The sequence below is a fragment of the Pezoporus occidentalis genome, unplaced genomic scaffold, assembly GCF_034315485.1.
Source record: "Pezoporus occidentalis ecotype Australia unplaced genomic scaffold, CSIRO_AGI_Poc_V1 ctg50, whole genome shotgun sequence".
NCBI classification, from domain to species: Eukaryota; Metazoa; Chordata; class Aves; order Psittaciformes; family Psittacidae; genus Pezoporus; species Pezoporus occidentalis.
The window spans coordinates 130,020-150,138 of record NW_026915836.1 but is presented as its reverse complement, the minus strand read 5'-3'; the positions used below and the strand labels follow the sequence as shown (position 1 = coordinate 150,138).

The 20,119-nt window shown below is 41.3% G+C and overlaps 2 protein-coding genes and 1 long non-coding RNA gene across 5 annotated transcripts in view; 2 read left to right on the top strand and 1 right to left on the bottom strand.

Moving 5' to 3' along the window:
* The window catches only part of LRPPRC (leucine rich pentatricopeptide repeat containing), a 90,678-nt gene extending 90,286 nt beyond the window's left edge, over positions 1 to 392 (top strand). For both annotated transcript variants that reach the window (XM_062636963.1, XM_062636962.1), the window contains exon 38: positions 261 to 392. In XM_062636963.1, coding sequence (XP_062492947.1) covers positions 261 to 317 — 57 coding nt within the window. In that variant the 3' untranslated portion in view covers positions 318 to 392. The remainder of the gene's footprint in view (positions 1 to 260) is intronic.
* Positions 393 to 9,361: 8,969 nt separating this feature from the next.
* On the top strand, positions 9,362 to 11,143 carry LOC134173209 (uncharacterized). Of its 2 annotated transcripts, none has more exons than XR_009968169.1 (2): positions 9,362 to 9,880; positions 10,935 to 11,143. It is a non-coding gene; the product is annotated as an uncharacterized LOC134173209 (long non-coding RNA). The 2 variants fall into 2 exon arrangements; XR_009968168.1 differs by having other exon boundaries at positions 10,932 to 11,143.
* Positions 9,769 to 20,119, bottom strand: part of ABCG8 (ATP binding cassette subfamily G member 8) — a 16,130-nt gene continuing 5,779 nt past the window's right edge. Inside the window, exons 6-13 of the mRNA XM_062636981.1 lie at positions 18,591 to 18,860; positions 16,609 to 16,774; positions 16,421 to 16,513; positions 15,370 to 15,569; positions 15,167 to 15,243; positions 13,568 to 13,835; positions 12,893 to 13,020; positions 9,769 to 12,436 (exon numbers count right to left, since the gene is read on the bottom strand). Of these exons, the coding sequence (XP_062492965.1) occupies positions 12,299 to 12,436; positions 12,893 to 13,020; positions 13,568 to 13,835; positions 15,167 to 15,243; positions 15,370 to 15,569; positions 16,421 to 16,513; positions 16,609 to 16,774; positions 18,591 to 18,860 (1,340 nt within the window). The 3' untranslated portion in view covers positions 9,769 to 12,298. The remainder of the gene's footprint in view (positions 12,437 to 12,892; positions 13,021 to 13,567; positions 13,836 to 15,166; positions 15,244 to 15,369; positions 15,570 to 16,420; positions 16,514 to 16,608; positions 16,775 to 18,590; positions 18,861 to 20,119) is intronic.

Below are 20,119 nucleotides of genomic sequence, written 5' to 3'. Positions count from 1 at the left end.
TATTTTCATTTTTAAAATGAAATTGATTATATTATTGCATTTTGTAATAGAAGCTTCATTATGCATTTTTGGCAAGGTTTTCCTTTTCCTTTTATTCTCTCTCTCTGGTATTTCTCTTAATTATACAGACTTCAATACAGATCTAGTTTTGCATGACAGAGAATAATAGATTTTGCTCTTGTCAGGACATAACACTTTGTTCAGAATTAGTAACTTTTCAGTTGGAACAGTGTTGAACTTGTTTATTCCACTCTTTCTAGGAGACATTCAAGGTCTATGTGGAAAAATGGAAGAAAAGAAAATTGGAAGCATTATGAGCAGACAGTCTTTTCTGCTTTAGTTGTTTATGAAATTGGTTAAATATTACATTCAATAAAAAAATGTAAAAAGCATGTTGTTCTGTGTAATTTTTAACATAAATCTGTATTTAAACATCACTTTCCATAGCTGTAATTGATAGAAACGTTCATGAATAGAAATGCTTTTAAAATTGCTAATGAAGTGTCAAGATGCGGCTTTCTTGGCTCTTTCTGTCTTCATGTATGATCTGCTGTAACCTGAACTGTATTTTGGCTTCCACTGGTTCACCAAATACATGTTTATCAAGAAAGTTGCCAGAGGGGTATGTAACTGTAACTTAAGCAATCTGTCTTATCTTCTGTTGTTCTTTGCCTGGTCAGTGTACTTGGGGGTGATAGTAGAAGAGTAAAGAACATAATCTTCAGGGTTCATCTGTATCTACAAGGAAAATAAACACATCTTTTTTTAGAATTCTCCTAAATGTGCTTCTCTTGTGTTGAGTATCTCATTAGGGCTTTCGATATTACAGGTGAAGACAAAATATTTCCACCTTTTACACTAGCTTGTGTGTTGTAGTTCTATAGCATCTTTAATTCATTCTCCTAACTATTAGTCCAGTTAATTTTATGGATACAAGAACTGCATATCCATGAAAATACACTTTTCAAACAAAGAAGTGCCTGTTACTTGTGAAGATAGTAGAGTTTACCTACTCGGAGACTGGTGGGCACGCTTGATTGGTATAAGTGTAAGAGTAAACTTACTGTCACGCCTACCTGGTGTGACATTTTACAGTCCAGAGCTGTGGGATCATGAAAATAGAGACTCACAAATGACAAAAATAAAAGAATGCATAGAAAATACACCCATTATCTCTGTAAATAACATTGGAAACTTACAAATGTGCACATTGATCTAACCGCTGTAATATAGCGCCTATGCAGTATGTCAGACAGGATTTAATGAAATGAAAGCTTGTTTCTGTGCATGTAATAACTTTATCTTTACATTTTTTGTTAGTTAACCTCATTTTTGCTAAGCTGTTCCACATAGACAGCACTGGTTGTTAAAAATTCAAGTGTGCACACAAGGTTTTGGCAAAAGATTGGAAGACTTGGACAGCAATCTGAAAGTTAGAAAGCAATTAGGACCTAATTTTTTTTAAGTAAAATTTCCAGTTCCTTACATAATATATTTGCAAATACACAGAAAATTCTTGCTGTACTTAAAAAAAAGAGGCAGAAAATCAGGAGCTGAGAAGAGTCAGAAATTTTGGTTTCCAAACAAACCAGATGAGTCCTTGCTGTGTCTGCCCCATTGGTGCCATGGCTTTACAATGACCTTCGTTACTTCACAAGGAGAGACTCGCCAACATCCTGCACCTACATGGCCCTGACCACTCAGCACCCTTTGTTCCTGGGTTGTCAAGATGAGGTATTAACATTTGAGATTTCATTCATAGCCTTAATGGTTGTGTGCCCTAGCTAAAAGCAAGCCTCAGCAGTACTCGGTTTATTTCGTTTCACAAATGGAGATGTTTTAGGGCTTTTTTCTAAAGCTACAGCTGTGTTGCATGTGTTTTAGTGTAATAGCAGCATAATTGAAGACTGTGTCAACCAGTTGGCCACACTTTCTCTAGTGCCACAGCTCTTTTTGTTAGAGGTCATCTCAGGAATCTCTCAGGTTCACATGGTAGCTGTGCTCCAGTAAGAGGAATCACATCAGAGTGTAACGAGGCATTGGGCCTGTGTGCTGCTTGAGCTAAGCTGGCATGTAGGGTGAGGAAGGGAGCATTGCTTGAAGCAAACGCCGGGCCAGAGAACCAGAGAAAATTGACAGCGGGTCTATAGACCTTTAACTACCTTTGTGACAAGGAGGTGGTATCTCATGGTTGTGGACCAGGTGTAACTGACTGTTCAGTGCTGAACCCTGCCTGAATCTGTTCTGTGATGCTGACAGGTCCTGTTTGCCTGCTGGCGCAGATGAGAAGCGCACCAAGCCGCAGCCAAACCCGTGGCTGCATGTTGCTGGTCCCTGTGCATAAGTCTGACCATGCAGGATTAGTGCTAGTTAGCTAGCATCTCTATGTTTTTCTATCTGGTTTGACTTGAACCAAACAGAATAATGCGATATAATTTAATCATTGCAGCTGTGGCAATGGAAAATGAATTTGATAGCCTGTAACTGAAGAATGTAAGTTAAATTGTTTTCAGCTATGAAATTGCATTTTGAGTAACCTTATGGAAACTTCTGGGCTGAGTGAGCCAGCTGCTGAGCCGATTAAACATCCGTGAGGCACTGCAGGAGCAGGAGACCAAACAGCACCAGTATTGTACTGGTATTGTAGCAACAATAGCGGAGTAACGGGAGGAGGTGCACGCTGATCATTTGGGATCACGCTGCAGTAGCCCAGGCCCATGGATGCCCCTGTGGCAGAGATGGGAAGGCAGAGATGCAGAGATCATGCAAAAGAGAGGCAAAAGCTGCCAGTATGCGGCAGTACTTTTGTTTTTCTGTTCCAGTGAATGTTTCGTATGCAATTAAGGAATGATTACACGGAGGAGCGCAGTCTCTCCTGTCTTAATAATGTGGGACAGTGAGGGATTTGTGCCACTCCAGGACACTGTCATCTCAGTCTGAAACTGGGTTACACCGGGGAGGTTTTGCAGACTAGGCATTTGTGCTGACTCCTCTAGAATAGGCTTGAAATGATATTTCTCATGCATTGGTGTGCTGAGACTCAGCCATTTCAAGCATGGAGAAAAATGCAGTTTAAAAAGTTGGTGTTTCTTCGCCAAATAAATAGGTAGCTCCGTTGTTTATTTCCTCATATTCAAAGAAAGAAGGCTGTAAGATGGCAAAACGCAGAGCAGCAGCCTGGAGAACTAGTGATGGTTTGCAGTCCAGAAACCAAATGCATCCTGTCATTCTGACACAGCACACACTCCTTTAAAGCAGGAAAGTATTGTTTGCCACCAGCTAGTGGATAACTGGGATTGGGCAGGATCCAGACCAGGTGTGGTGCCTGTAAGATTGGAGCACGTGTTTCCAGATGCCATTATGGGAAGGTGAGAGTGTGCTGATATGAAATGACCTGACATGTTACTGTAGAAAGCAAACTGGGGGAACGTGTGTGTGTTTGCATAAAGAGCGTGTCTTGATTGGGGTTGAGAGGACTGGGAAAAGCTTGTCGCTTGGATCAGCGTGAATTGAGATGACTTAATCTCACCTATATACGTACCCTGTGCCACATCACGGGCTCGCCTCTTTCCCCCTACCCCACTGCCCTGGAGGTAGGGCAGGAGGAGGGCACTTTCTGAGCTCCACATGAGAAAAGTTCCCTTGTTAACCACCAATATAGTCATTTTGCAGCATGATAATTACACGCTGTAGTTCTGATCTACTAAAGCAGCTTGTTCAGCTTGTCTCCTGAGACCCTTTTCTGGAAAAAGAAATGTAGCTTGGTGGGTTAGTAGCCATCCAGACTTTCTTAATATGTACTCACTTTTGACACTGGAATGAATGGCTGAATGGATGGTGTCTTTGGCAGTGACAGCTCGGAAGGGTTTTACAGATGGAATGCCTGAGTCAGCAGGATTCCAGCTGCAGTTTACAGTAACGAGGGAGGATCGTAACAGCCAAGGTAGTGCATTACGAGTGCACGTAGTGACAGAGAAATAAACTGGCAGCATGTTCACCAGAGTGCCACCGTACTTAATGGTTTTCTCGAACGTGTGGTGCTTCCAGACTCCAGGAACACAGCAGAGGAGGAAGTGACAGAAGTGATGGATGTTCAGCACGAGAAATCTGTCAGCATCTGGAAGGAAATGCTGTAAAGGTGATAAAACCAAGCATGTAAGAAAAAGCTGAGACGGGCACTGAATTTAGCCTTTTTTAGCAAAGATTTCTCTGCATTTCTTAAAATTATTCTCGTAATTTCTGTGCGAAGTCAACTGCAAAAAGAGGTTTCCTTTGTAGAATGGCTGCAGTCCCTGGTGGTTTGCCAGTACTTCTGTCACTCAATAGTCGGAGGAAGGCCTTTGAAGTCAGTGGCTCCCACTGACACTCTCATTTAGTCCCAGGGCATCTTCCTGGGTACAAGTGTGCATAGCTTCAGTTATAGGAGCGAAGTTCTGAAATTCCCATTAGGTATGGAAATAAGCAGACACGGAAGTTTGAGGTTAGAGTTTTCTCTGCTGTTTCCTGTAATTAAGAAAAATGAGATAATAGAGACTGTCTTATGCAGTGCCTGCTATAGACGGGGATTCCCCATTGATCTACTTTTAGATAAAACTATTAATGCAAGGTTTCTCTCTGGTGCTCCTAAACCTCTATATTACAGCTGGCTAATGCTTCACAGTTTCTCATGTGATAACCCTTACAACACCGTGATAAAGCAGTGGTAGCTATAGAATTGCTATTGTCTGCAGCAGTAGCTCCACACCTCCTCCTAGTTCTGTTTCTCATAGTTATTTCACTCAGCTCTAAGTGCCACTGAACTTAAGGTTCAGAACACATCAAGCATCAGTGTCTTGTAGTGAAAGCAATGAGTCTTGAAAAACAGCAGTAAATTTAGTTTTGGGGTTTGCAAATATTTTGCATCTGCAGCTCTTTGCGTAGTCTGTGAGACCAGGGCAGCTCTGAAAGTGGAGTAATGGGAAGAGCTGTAGATGAATCAGATGAATCACGGAGATGAATCTTCAGGAGAGGAGAGGAGGGTGGATTTTAAGATGGAGAACTTTTTCAGCAGGAAGGAAAGCAGAGGGGTGTTGACAGAATGAGGCTGGCCTGGCTAAATTCCCTCAAGGCTGTTGAAAGGCTGTTTTGCTGGGTGCTGGATTTTTATTTATAGGAAAAGAGGGTCTGAAGAACAGTAGTCAAAATACAAGATTGCCACAGAGGAGCTCTGGAGGGATGGGAAGGTCTGGGAAGATGCCTAGGTGGGAAGGATGAGAGGTAATAAGAAAAAGCTAGCAGCTTCAGTGTGATGCCTTGGGCTGGTTGGATTGTGAGTAAATGGCCATGAGTGGAAAGAGCAGCCCTCAGCTCACTGGCAGCCAGGGTCGACGACACACCACTGTGCATCTTTGCCTTTCTCATGGCTCCCACTGTCTCCTCCTCCACCACTCACTTCTGGAGGTTCACTGGGGAAGAAAGCAGTAGCAGCAAGAGTTGTGAAGGATAAGATGACTGCTAAACCCAGCTCAAGGAAGAGGCAGTGAAGGATTGATCAGAGCTGTCTGGTTCTCTCCTGCCTTTCCACCGTGGCGAGTCATGCTGGTGCTAGTCCTGTGAGTACATCTGGGTAACTCAAACAGGAGCATAATCATCATGTGCCAAAAATCCCAAAGGAAGTTTGTTTCAGCAGCAGCCTCTTAAACTGCACTTCTCAAATTCAAAAACAGCTGTAGGAGTGTGTTATTAGTGTAATTTTGGGTGGTTCTAAAGATGAGTCTGAACGTGGGACAGCATTTGGCATTGGGGCTGGTACAATTTCTTTGTATGTTCTGACACTGAATTTGCAGCCTGACATGAGGCTGTAACTGAAGCAACAGCACCAGGGTGCTGAGCCCGCTGCCCAGCCGTACTCAGAAAACCTTCCTGCCTCAACCAAAAATAAATCTAGCAACTGTCCTTGTTATTTGAAGTGGTCCCTGGGATTTCCCTCTGCTCAGTTTAGCTCATGGCTTGAACAGCTCAGCTAATAGAGGCTAGGTCGACTGTAAACCTTGATCATCTCTAGCAATTGTCCAGTCTTAGGGCCCTCATAACTCTTTGTAAATAAAATTACGCTCTAGAAACCGGGCATATGATAGAGTGTTGGAAAACCTGTTAGGAGCCATAGATGTATAGACTTTGCTTAAACGAGGTTCTTGCTTTCCTTCAGGATTTTGTTGACTCAGCCTGTATGTCAAACATTAGTGCTCAGAGTGAGGAAGCAAATAGGCAGTTATACCACATGTTGCACTGGTTAATTGTTGAGCATGCCAGGGAGGAGGAAAAAAACCCAATCGAGTGCAATAGCTGAAAATAAATAATAGTGTATATAATATGAAATTAATTCAAAATAAAACCCCTTTAGTTTTCCATCTTTTTATAGTTTTAATGACAGCCAAATCTTTCATCATCTATAGTATACATATAAAATATAGAGCTCCAATTGGTTTATGCCCAGGAATGCAATTTCTGCATTTGAGCGTCTTTCTCGCTGTCATCAATAACATTATAAATTTGTCTAAATTCAGCAAGGAAAAACAAGGTTGAAAACTATGTTTTATACCACTAGCTGCAGGGGGGCATAAAATTACGGTCATTTGTGGCTTTACTATTGTCAGTCATGTTCGAGAGTTTTTTCCAGTGGAAATTTATCATGCGCCTGTCACTGAACATACTACAAAGCTGAACGGCGTTTTTCCAATACAGAAGCATTGAGAAATTCCCTATGGAGTATATAAAGCTAAAAATATTACTTCACCTTTCTTTTGTCGTGCTTTTAGAAAGGATAGACCTGAAGCAAGCGTGTCTAAAGTGTTTGGGGTGCTGAGCTCTGCTGTCATTAGATAGTGCACTTAGGTAATAATAATACTTAGCCAAAATGCTTTTTACATGATTACTTGTAGGATTTGGGGAAGGCAGGAATTCTATGTACAGAATTACTGTGGAGCTGGTGGGATGGTTCTGGCTTTTTGACTGTTCCTGAAATGCTGGCCTGAAATGCCCCTTCAGCTCTGTGAGGGGTGGCAACCTGTGACCATGTTGCTAGGAATTACAAGCCAGTTAATTAAATCATAAAATCATCACAGAATTGTGGATTGTTTTGGGTTGGAAGGGACCTTTAAAGCTCATCCAGTTCCAGCCCCTGCCGCAGGCAGGGACACCTTCCACTAGCACAGCTTGCTCCAAGTCTCTTCCAACCTGGCCTTGAACACTGCCAGGGATGGGGCAGCCACAGCCTCTCTGGGCACCTCACCACCCTCACAGGGAAGAGTTTTTCCTAATACTAGTTGTATTAAAGGAAGGCTGAAAGAGCAAAATATTATTGGTGCTTTGCCTTTCTCAGCAGAGATCAAAGTCTCTTGGGGCGATGGCTACCACAAGTTTGGCCTCTGGCTTACTTGGAAATCCAGTGACTGCCTTGTGTAATGTAACATCCTGCACTTGGCAGCAGTGAATTAAGGGCAGCATGTGCCCTGTTTCTCAAAGTTTTCAGTTGGAGCAGCATATTTTGCTGTTGCCTGGTTTGGAAGTCCCTTTTATTTTGGCTTTGCACCTTTCTACAGTGAGTTGAAGCATGGCCATGAGGTGATCAGCTGTTTTCATGTAAGAGTAGTAGAAGATCTGGTGTTTGTTGAAAAGTAATCCTTAAGGTAATACTCGGTTCTTTCAGGGCACTCTTCTTGGCATCGGATCTTGCATGTGCCGGTCCTTTAACATTTGTGCCTCTAAACCCAATTGTTCAACGTGAAGAATTAAGGTGAGGCAGAAACAGTACTGATCTCAGTAAGCATGCCAGTAATCTAGGCAAAGTCTGATTAGATCCTTAAAATGAGCAAAAGACCCACAATGTGTCATTGATGGGAGATGCTGGTTCTGGAGCTGTGATGTGAAGGTTGAGGGGTCTATTAAGCTGCAGTTTCTTAGTACTGGAAGCATTAAGTACCTAATTATAACCACAAAATTATTTATCTAAGCATGAAAGTACCTAATTGTAACCACAAAAGCAAAATAATGCCAACAAAATTTGCAATTCAGAATAACCATAAGTTTGATTCAGTGAGTAAACATCCACAAACAGTTTTATAATTAATCACATCACTTCTGTAAGTGCAGCAGCACTTCTGTAAATCATGGATCTGAATTGATTTTTCCTTATTCCTTGAAAGAAAAAAAAAAAGGAGCTATCATAGGCATTATGGTTGTGTGTGTATATACCTATATATGTAATCTCTTCATGCAGATACCTCTGCATACGCACGCTAATATGAACTCGCGCACATGTATATGCTTTTTAAAGCTCATCGGTTCTTAAAAGGGTTAAGTGGTTTTAAAATTACCTCAACCCACTGCTTAAACATTGTTGCCTTAATTAATAGCTGCTAACATGTGAAGGGCTTGTCTTGGCTCTCAGAGTGTAACAGGAAAAAAAGCAGCATGTCACAGAGCTCCATGTACCTTCTCTCTTGTCTACTGCCAGTAAAATTAATCACTGTGGCTAAAACGTGACAGGTTTGTTTTTTCTGGTACTAGTGGACATACCAACACCTGCAGTTTCTCACCTCCCTGCTTAGCATGTTGGCTGTGATTTACCTGTTTTTAAAGGAATTCCACGGGTGTCTTTTTTAATTAAAAGGGGTGGCTATTGATACTTGTTACTTATTTAGCATTTCTGAATGCATTTAGCGACGAACAAATACGGGATGAAACTTTCAGCAGCTACTTATTAATTTAGCTTAGCCATAGTGAAAGCTAGTCCTTTCCAAACGACGAGTTAAAAGTATTTTGGAGGACTGCCACTACCCACGAGCCAATATGCAAAGCAGTGTTTCTATAATCCATTTTCCAGTGCTAAAGAAGTTTGTCCCTTTTGCCAAGTGGAGAGGCTGCATAAACTTGGAGTGGAGGTTGGGGAAGAACTTTCCCACCTCTCCCTGTGTTAAATACTTCCAGTAATAAAGACATATCTTTCTTACCTGTGTCTTTACGGATAAGACGCCATCTTTAGTACGTAGGGGTGGTGTGACACCATGCAGTTCTGTTGTCCACACAGTACTTTATAGTATCCGTTTAACCCACACAGATTTTTTTACTTCTGAATTTGGTGGATTTTCCTCACAAATATTGTTGTCTCTTGTATTTGATGTTCCCGTTCCCAAATTTGCTGTGTATGCAGGCTGAAACCCCATAGCCCGGTGCAGTTCATGTCCTGCACTGGGCAGCCCAAACGGCGTCTGGGCAAAACAACTTGGAGACTCCATAACCAACTAAGCATGATGCCGTTCCAAAACCCATCCTGCGCTGTCCTGATTGCCTGCCCCAGCAGGGACCGTGACTTAGGGCCGAGGAGGATACAGGAGAGCAAAGGCGGGAGTGGGTGAATCCTCAGGCCTGCAACCTTGTTCCGCAGGCAGTCCTCCCCTTGGATGGCAGATCTGCCTCACTGCAGCGCTTAACCTCCGTAACAAACGGAGCTCTGTCGTGTGCGGGACGGACAGGATGGTGAGTTCTGCACAGTGAGCTTGTGATCTTTAGTCTCTGTGTCGAGATGGTGGCAGACTGCTGCAGCTGGTTATCCCGATGTAGGCAGGAGGGCGCTCCGAGCTGCTGCTGACACAGGGGAGTCCTGAGGAAACAGGGCGCCTACTTTGAGACCTGGAAAGCAGAGCTGCGCTGACGTTAAATGAAGACATTTAGCCTTGGTTAGAACTCTCAGGAAGACTTCTGTTCCCTCACTGTCCACTTGTTTTTGCAGCAGCAGCAGCTCCGCTGTGGAAGTGTGAAACTTTTACCACACAAAACTAACGTGAAGCAGGACACGAAGGCAGAGGCCATGGTGTACAGCGTGACCTTCATTGGCTGGGAGGTGGGTAATTCCCCCTAAACTTGTACTATTTTCAGCTCCTGGCAGAGCGAGTGGGGCAGGTGGTGTGTCATCCACCCGCTCTTCCCTGTGCTCTTCCCGGTACACAGCCCCACGGCATGCTATTGTTAGGCACCAACGCTAATTGCTGGTATTTCAAGGCTCCCATCTTCTTATTGCTAAAGCCTGTAACAATAATCACAGCCTATATTCCCCATCTCTAGGCATCAAGGAAACAAGATATGATCATAGGCAGCGTGTTAATGTAATTGTAGTATATAGAATATGAGCTTTTTCTGTGTAAACACAGGCCTGGCCGCATCCTATGATAGCTCTTCCTACACCCCATACGATGGCTGTTCCGAGGCTCACCACTCAAGTTCCCATTATGTATATATCCACCCTTGTCATAACACCACCTCGGAAACACTCACACCGCTTGGTCCTGCTGCATAATGTTAAAGAGGGTGGAATTTTAAATTGAAAAAGGCTGTTTAAGTAATGTCAGCAGCCTGACTAATTTCACAAAAGGAAAGAAATTCAAAGTTAAGGCTATGGTATATTCTTATCTAGATGCCTGAAGATTTCTGTGCATGACAATATGCCCCTAAAATTCAGAGCTGTCCCTTATGTCTTTAATTTCTCCCATTGTGTCGCTCCTTTTTTTTTTTATTAAACATCAAAGTGAATTCACAACAGAGAGTCAGCCTAGAATTTAATCCTCTAAATACCTTGAAAATAGAGGTTTAGACTAGAAGTACCAATATATACCCTTAAAACTTCAGTGTAATAGAAAAGAGATTCTAATCACAACAGATCATTACAAAGAAGAGTAAACCACTTTAAAAAAATTAAGTGTCTTAAATATAATAAAAAGGAATAATTAAGAATCAAACAGGAAGCTGCTAGTCTGACAATTTAATGATGCTGAATTGGACTGAAAGAATTGGCTTTGCCATTAACAGGCAATGAAAATCTGATAATTTCAAAATGGCACTAGGATCAGATCAAGTGGGGTTTGTTGGGGTCCTTTTTTTTCCAAAATCAAATGCAGCAGAACCGGGAAGAAATGGTAAAATTCACCTTAGAAGAACCTTGGAATGGATTTGGATTCCTGTTGCTGCCTGGGGCTGAAACTGTTATTTAATCAGACCTGCTTAACACCTTTAGACTAGAGTGTGCCTGGGAATTTATTACCACGTGGAACCTGTGTAAAGTAATGTGGCAGTCCTAATGGCCAAATAGAATAATAAAATATTGATGCTCTTTCATCTTATTTCTTAAAAAAAAAGAAAGAGGGGGGAGAGATTTGCGTAACAGTATTCAGGGTGTTATAGCTGATTACACTAGGAATTTCGCCCTGTGTGCAACATGTAAATCAAAGTAGAGCAGACAACATGCTCTGTGTCTCTGTGTATAAGCGCAGAGATATGCATCCAAATGAAAAACCACGTTAATGTTATAAAATCCTCACAACAACTGTATACATAGTTTGCACAAGCACTTACTGTGACTGCAGGTGAATTATAGCCATTTATTTACTCTTAGTCGTTTTGTGAGCATTTGTGTCCTATGTCGGAGCATAACTAGGTGCACCATTACAAGCATTTCACAGATGGCATCATTACATTTTTAATTACTGGAGGGGCAGATAGGTATTTTCTACCTGAAAAATCTTAGGAACCAAACTTGGCAAATTGCTATGATTTTATTGCCACGGAGAAAGATGGGCTTGATAACAATCACTTGGAATGTATTTATACTGTAAAAATAAACCCAAGAAGGTGAGATAATTTGCTCTGTTACTAGAAATCAACTGTACAGTTAGTAAATACCCATTTTGGGGCATCAACAGCATTGAACTGGTACACAGAGGCAAAGCCTTAAAACACATCAGAGATTAGAACCCGCACAGTTAACAGCTGTGTTTTCCACACTTCGTGTTCTCCTGAAGCACCAGTGAAATCTTCTGTGTTGCTTTCCTCTAGGCTGTTCTTCTGAGTGCTGAGTGTTATACAGGCTACAGAAAGCAGTGTTTTGCATGTGCTGATGCTGTTCGCTCAGAATTAAGTCTGTGATCACTCTATATTCAAACATGATGGACTAAAACATCAGTTATTACTAAGCAAGATGGGTCCTTTTTAAATCGCTGGCCCATAGCTCAGAATATTTCAAGGTGTGGAGAAATCATAAGCGTCTTGTCACCTATAAAACCGGTATGTCAAACAAAACCACCCTCCCCCCAAGCCTCTCCCAAGCCCCAATTCCGGGCTGCAATCCCGAAGTGAAGCCGGTGGCTCCCGGCTCCCGGTGTGCTGCTGCCATCCTGCGGCGAGCCGGCCCCGCGGCTCCGCTTTCTTTGCGCCGGAAATCAGCGTGTGGGCTTGCCCTGGGTCCTTGCCTCCTCTGCGTGGTTTGCTGTTACCAGTCTTGGGTTGATTTCTGCTTGATGAATCTCAGACACAGGTAGTAGGAAAACAGGAAAGTGCCGATGGTGCCAGTGAGGACGAGGTAGCTCATGTAGAGAGGGTGGGAGTCCAGGTCCATAGACTGTATCACCTGTAACCATGGAAAACACAAAACTAGGAGCAGACACGCAATTTTGGTGTATGTCTGGTCCCTGCCGCCCTTCCCCTTGGTCTCCAGCAGGCTATAACTCCTGGAGAGGATTGATAGCTGGTTACACATACGCTATGTCTAGTGGCTGCAGTATTCCTGAGGAACAGAGCTCCGCTTCTGTACAATTTCAGCAAGCAGTAATTGGGCCTTGTGTAGATAATAGTTGCCCTTTATTTTATTTTTTTCCCTTTTTTCTCTTCCACTATGAAGAAAGGCACAAAAGAAGTGAGTGCTGTCGGCCCAAATTTGAAACATACAAAGTGTAACATGACTTCACATATTAATATAGTGCTTGCCAAATTTGGGTCCTGCAGCATCTAGTTAAATACGACAGGCACACAAATAGCGTTCTGCTTGGTTATCAAATGTTTGTAAAGATCTTTATTAGCGACTTACAAGTTTCCCCGGTATTTGAAAACTAAAATTTCCGAAAGGCATTTCATATGTGGTGTCAGTGAACTGAATTTGCATCATTCCTTGAAAATTCCATCTGAGGAAAGAGATTCTAGAAAACCAGTATGGAACTGGAAGGAAAAAAAAGAGGCAGAAAGAAATTGATACACATACACACAACTTGAGACTTCAAAAACTGCTGTGTGGCTGCCAGATACAGCAGGTTTATCTAATTTCTTGATAACCACAGGCTGTAAATATATACCATTTCATTACTGGACAAAATGGCAGAGATACTTTATATTGTCACATGGAGATGGACAATCAGGAGAACACTAATACCCATGTCTTTCAAACTCCCACTGTCAACAGAGTCAACAGGTAAAAACTGGAGCTTAGACTTTATCTACTGAATATAATTCCTTTCACTGAAAAAAATTAGCAACAATATAAAAACTAGTGGGTTTCTTGACCAAACTTCTCATTACCTCATTCTTGGAGAAAATGATGTAAAATGAACAATCTGACTCCAAGATGTCACCACCCAAGATGACAATTGCAAAGGTAGAAATAAAGCTCAGTTTGCCTGTCCTGGACACACTCAGCCTCACAACAACCAGTTGCTGATGGAAACCATCAGTGTTTCAGTTTGGAGGCATGTTGGGAGCTTTGTCCTACCTGTCCAGAGGTTTTTCAGGCTTATCACAAAACCACCACTCAGGTAGCATGCTGTGAAAATGACGTTGCCAAAGAAGGCTGCGAGCTGTAATGTCGGCAGCAGTGCTGCCATCCAAAGTGCCATTGCACGGGCACTGTACACAGCCAGCCATACCAAGAGGAAGTACAGCAGGAAATGTTCTACTTCAGGAGCAAGGTTTGACAGCCAGTAGATGGGAACTGCAGAAATGATAACAAAGCCACAGTGTTCTGGGAGCTCCCCCAAAATCTGCTCAGGAAGAAAAAATTAGAGAATAAGTTGAATAATATTTACAAAACCACCTGAGATGTACCTTAATGTACTTATGGACTGTTTCTAAAAACTACAGGAAAAAAAACTGTAGAATGCAGCCATCTCCCTGTTAGGTGTTGTCAGTGACATGCAAAACCAGAAACTGAAATCCTCACTAATTCTTTCTCCAGTTGTGACAATTCCTATAACTAATTGTTAAATTGAGAGGATTCTCGTTACAGATTAGATGTCTTGTTTTGGCAGCTACTAAGAATTTAAGACACTTTCCCTGAGAACTGGTGTGCTTGATAGTAATACTGTTACTGACTCATGGAAACCATATGTTTTGTCTAAATTTGGTTGACTCTGGTGTGAGATCAAACTGGAGACAAATTTGGCTGTTGGTCACTTCCCTGCTTTGTCCCAAAGGCAGTCCACTTAGCAGCTACTAAACTCAGTGTAAAACAAAAAAGCACAGGATTTTCTCAAATATCTAAAGATATATAGAGAGAGCATTATGCTTATTTCTTCCAAAGAGGGCTGTAACTATCTTCTAATACTAAGGTTGTAATAAATTACATCGATTTCTCTATGAATAATGTGCAATCTTTGTGACACAATGCAAAGAATATTTTTCTCTGGCAACCATTAATAAGCATTTAAAGTCTTGTGTAGAAATGGAAACCTAAATTACAGATGCCATGGCAGGCAGAACTCATCTAACAGTGGCAACATCACAAAGAAGGGATTATTCTAAACCCCTGTGAAAAAAAAAGAATGTACTTTTAAAAAAAGTTCTGGGGTTTTGGTTTTGTTTTTTCAGAAACTCTGGCTTTTTATGCACTTAAGTCTGTCTCTGACCAGTACAGGCCCAAACAACTATTGGAAGGAAATGTCACAGTTAGCATTTTGTCATTTCCATTTTACCTTTGCTTTAGCATTTAGTATTAATATTTTGTTTTGCAGATCAAGGCATGTAATCAAACTTTCAAAAATGTTTCCGTGAATGAAACATCCAGGTATGTAAAATGGTCTAATCCTTCACATTTGAGTTTGAGATTTCTCAGCTTCCAGCTAAAACCCAGTGAAAGATTCTTCTTTGGCTTTTCTGGGATGGGATCTCGGCCATGACTTATGACAACAGGTCTAAAGTAGTGTGAGGTTTCATCCATTAATGCCAAGGAAGCAAGAACAATAGCCTTAGCTGGCAGACACAAAAGAACAAAGTTAAATAAGAATGTGATCATTTATACAAGAGGCTTTGACTTGTTTGTGTTTTTTAATGTTAAAGCTAGCAGTTTGTATTTTCTGGCAATGAATCCAATTACCTTAGCAAAGAAGTATGGGCTAACAGAGTACATTCCACCTTCCAAGTCATGATAAAGCATAGCTCTTTCCGAATGACCTGCAGGGCAGGAAAAAACAGGTTGGTTTCATCTTAGGGCTGCATTAAAAAGTATAATTTTTTTATCAATTTAAGAATTTTCTGATTTTGATTGCTTATGAATTTCACGAGAAAACTGGCACTTACATTTGGCAATAACATCCAAAATCACTATGAATGGGATTAATGCACCTATCGTGTACAACAGTGCTGTTGTGTCACGAATAGAAAGTCTGTTTTTCTCGTGGCCATAGTACAAAAATCCAATTAATAATGACATGAGAAGGGCCTCAATTCCATGGATTAATAGCGTTGGAAGATCTCTGAAGTCATTGGAGACCTGACGACTAGGAAAACAATAACATGACCATAAGGTATAGTACTTACTAATGCCACTTTAATTCAGATATGCTGTCTGAATACTCTCTTAAAATCAGTTCATGAGATTTCCTGACTTCAAATAGGATAGAAGTCAGGCTGTCTCTTTCCATAAAGGACTTGACTTAATCAAAGCTATTGAGTGTCTGTAGCTGCCCACTCTTTCAGGTCCAAAATTCTGAAAGCTTGAAGGAAGGCAATGAAGGTGGGACGGTCTGATTTCAGAGAGACAGAAGAAATTGCTTTAGTCACAGAAGTCTCTCTGTTAGGGATCTGTACCATATGCTAACAACAGATGATACTGGCAGTGATGTTTTACAGGTTCTAACCCTGTTGATCATGTTTCTTTTGAGTACGCAAGTATGAAACCCAACTGCAGTACCTATCATCTATGCTGGATATCATCAGTAAAGCCTTCTGGCTTCAAATCTGAGGCAGAGGTGTGAGGATGGCAATGCCTGAGCCTGGGCTTGCTGAGGGTTGAGTCACCACACTTTGGCCCTGGTATCAGGAAGGCAGCACCCAAATGCTAAGCCTGGAGGCTCTTGCTGCTCCTTGAAGCTGCAGCCTCCCAACGATATGACCTGGAGCTGACTGGGAGGAGCCCTGGGGCTGAAAGGTGGGGTGCTACATCTGGCTGCTGTCCTGTGCAGACAGCTGGGGTGAGCTGGTACAGGCGCACCTCTGCTCTAGGCATTCTCAGGCGTAGAGCTAGCTCTGCATTTTCAGCATGCACTCAGTTCTTATTTTGTGCTGCTTTCTTACGGTTTGAAATGCAAACAGGCATGACTTACAACTGTTTATGCTGGAGATAGGTTACCTTAATAATATAGTGAACTGTTTTAAGGCTCCTGGTAACTGATCACATGAATGGTGAGGCATGTCGATAGCCTCTTCTGAATTCACATGGGACCTGCCCAAAATAAAAAAGAAAAGAAAAAAAAAAGGAAATTAGCACAGGCTGTGGCTGTTAATTCCAGTTCTGTTGTATGATGTTCTTCTCTTTACCTTTGCTTGCTGAGTGTTTTTGCAACATTGTCTCCTTCAGTAGTTTTCCATAAGAAATCATCAAAATCTTTGACATTTTCTAGGAACAAGTTGGCAAGAGTATTTGCTCTTTTTCGGCTTTCCATCTCCTTTTCTGCAGTCTGTTTATCAATACTGGTCAAATCAACTGCAAGACATTTGACATGTATCCATATGCTACAGATGTAGTAACTTCATGTTGTGTTAAGATTCAGAAATGTTATCACGAGCAGGCAGTACAACCTGTGTGCATGCATTAGGCTACAATGGTTAAAACTTTATCAGTTACTTTAGGTAATTAGGAAAGAACAGATTGTTAATGTGTATTTTGTCTTGGGAAATGTCCCTAGTCATACAATGAATCACTGAGATTTCCTAATTGTTTATTATAATATTGGAGACTACTATTTCACACTTTTTGAAATTTTAATAGTGGCCTGAGAGGGCTGCTGGGATTAAACAGTTTGAATTTCCTTCTTGGCATGCAGGCATTCACAATCTGTTATGTTACTAACTTAAATCACGTGGTATTTTTCCACCTGCAATATGATAGTTATCATCCTTTTTCTATCTTGCAGAGGTGCCATAAACTTTACTTGATACTGAGAAAGCCCAAGAATGTTATCTAAGGACAACATAGTAGAAGCAAAAATAAATGACTCAGAATTACTTACTGAACAATGATCTTTTTTAATCTAGTAGTCTTTTAAATCTTAATAGTATTTTCCAGTGCTGTCCTTCAGTGTAGAGTGACAATACCTGACATACCTGCTTTCTGAGAGAACTATATCTGCACATTTTGTAAGTCCTTACACTGGGCTAATCATCTCTGTGCAGCTACTCCTCAGCAGGAGTCCGTCAAAAATGAGTTGCAGTCTGCCTTACCTCTTCCCTTCTGCCATGGTGTCCTGTTTCTCCATCAGACACACAGCCAGAATGTGTGCGCTTGTGTCAGGTGTTCCTTTTTGCTGTGGCATCCTCTACCATTCTGTCCTATTTCTGCCTTCCTGCTGCCCGTATTTCTCTTGTCTCTCTATGGGTGCTGACTCTGCATACCAGTAAATGGGCTTGCAGCTACAAGGCTCCCCATGAGTGCCTCAGTCTCCATTCACATACAGGGTGCTACAAGCCTTCATCAAGTGGAGACTGCTTTGACCTATGGTGATGACAAAGGTCCTCTTGCAGGGCTTGACAGTGAGGTTACTTCTGTTTATCTCTGCGCAGCTGATATGAGCAGACACTGCCTGCCACATAGGCACAGCTGAAGAGTTTACTCCAGAGCACTGAGGTTGATGTTTGTATAAGGTTTCTGAGCCAACTGACCTCGAGGCTGGAACTGAACCAACCTCTGTGGTAAGAGACTACTGCCATTAGATTAACAGGGCCAGATTCCCTTTGCATGTTGCAAAATCCAGAAGAAAAATGGATTTGGAACCATGTAGTTAATGTTCTTCAAGAAGAGGAATAAAAGGGTTGCTGCTCTCTGGGTTTGGTTTTTCTCCCTTCCGACATGCTCTATTGGGCAGCACTCCTATTTCCCATTTACTGTTCCAGCTGTATTATTCCTCACGCTGGGAAAATAGCTTCCTACATTTCTGGATTCAGAACTGGCTACAGAAAGCAGTTGATCAGTTCATCCATGTCTTTCCCAGGGAAGATTTTAAAGTTTGAACCAATTAGAACATGCGAATAAGTGTGCTAAACATGTGGAAGGGCTGCTACACCTGGCATGGGTTAGAAGGATGATTATTTAAAACTGATTTTGTCCATACTTCTTTTGTTACATTTCATGTGCTGACAAATAAGGATCTTCTTAAAAACTGAATTTCCTACAGTATTGATTTGCGTCAGTTATAAAGCATTTCTAAGACAGTTATGGTCAATAAAGATCAGTGTTAGCCGATACACTTATGAAAGCACATGATCTCCAGTAACCTATTTTTATGGCAGTGTTTGATACTAACCATAGAAATCCGCAGGATTGCTGTACCTTGGGCAGGGATAGCCTAGTTCTGTGAAATACTGGACCATGTCTCTAGCTGTTCCACAATAAACAGTGAGTCCAGAAGTCATCAGAAGAACTAAATCAAACAGTTGGAAGATATCTGACCGGGGCTGATGAAGTGAAAGAAGGACTAATCTGTTTCCTCTGGCCAGTCTGGATAATGTTATCACAAGGTTATGTGCAGTAAAACTGTCCAGTCCAGATGTGGGTTCATCAAGTATGAGTATTCCTGCCAAAGACAATAAGTTTAGCTGAGGAAAGCAGCATGTCTGATTTAGAAAATATGTTCTAAGTGAAATGGTGCTAGTGCAGGAAATCTCATGGATATATTCTATATTTAATTTTTTTTTTTAAATCCAAAGTATATTTCATACCAGCATCACAGAATATTCAACAGTGGAAATTCCTTTCACTATCTTACTGAACATGATGGCCAAGAGTAATTATTTTAAATCTTCTCTTGCTTCCACTGGAAACCAGAGTTTTCTTTATCTTTCATTGAGGTGCAGACTTCAGTTCCTTCTTAAGTTTACATTCTTCTCTGCAGTTTTACACTGCCTGTACTAATCAGGTCATTAATATTAATTAAAACAATAGTACTAGTTTTGTATCCTGCCTACTGAATTATTTTAACCTAAATGCTCGATATTAAAACCTCCTGCATTACTCATGTGTAAGTACTAATACAGTATTAACTTAGCTCCTCCTCCCCCAACTTGCAGTCTGTATACATATGTATATATACATATATGTGAAGAGATACGCATGTGTTTGGAATTACTTGTTTGTTTTGCAATTTATTGCTACAAACTTTGAAGTGTTTTATTAATTTGTAGTGTTTGTGGTGCTATGGAGCTTAAGGGCTTCAAAGAGCACAAGGCAATGGCTATACACAAACATGGTTTCTCTGCTGAGGGGCGTAACACGTTTTAAGTGTAAAGAATTCTTTACTTACTTTTCCTACAACTGATTATTTTCTTTTACTTCTGTACCAGCACATCTATTCCTGACCATTGTTTCTTACAATAAAAAAAAAAAAAAAGAAAAAAGACTTTTGCTTTCCCCATAACTACAAAAATATAACTTTTATACAAGCAAAAATTTCTCAGATCTATTTCCCAGTGGGTGAGCTGATAGGAAATCTTGCTCAACAAAAGGCTGAAGCCAAGATTAGTAGTGCTTTGATATATAGCAGAGCAGATAGGGGATTTAGTCCTGCAAAATGAACCGTGGATTTAGCATCAAGTTTTGCTGTTACTGAAGGCAATGGAAGTTTCTAGTCCTGTGGCATAAGCCAGCCCCCTCACTGAGTTGCACAATACCACAGTGACTGAGGATACAGTTAAAAAATTACCTTCCCTGTTAACATTGCACATGGAAATGGAGGCTGGGTTGGAGAACAGGAAAACAATGTTATAATAGGCCACCAGCCTAAGTAACTTACGGCATGTGGTCAGACAAAAAACAAACCTCACATTGGTATTTACA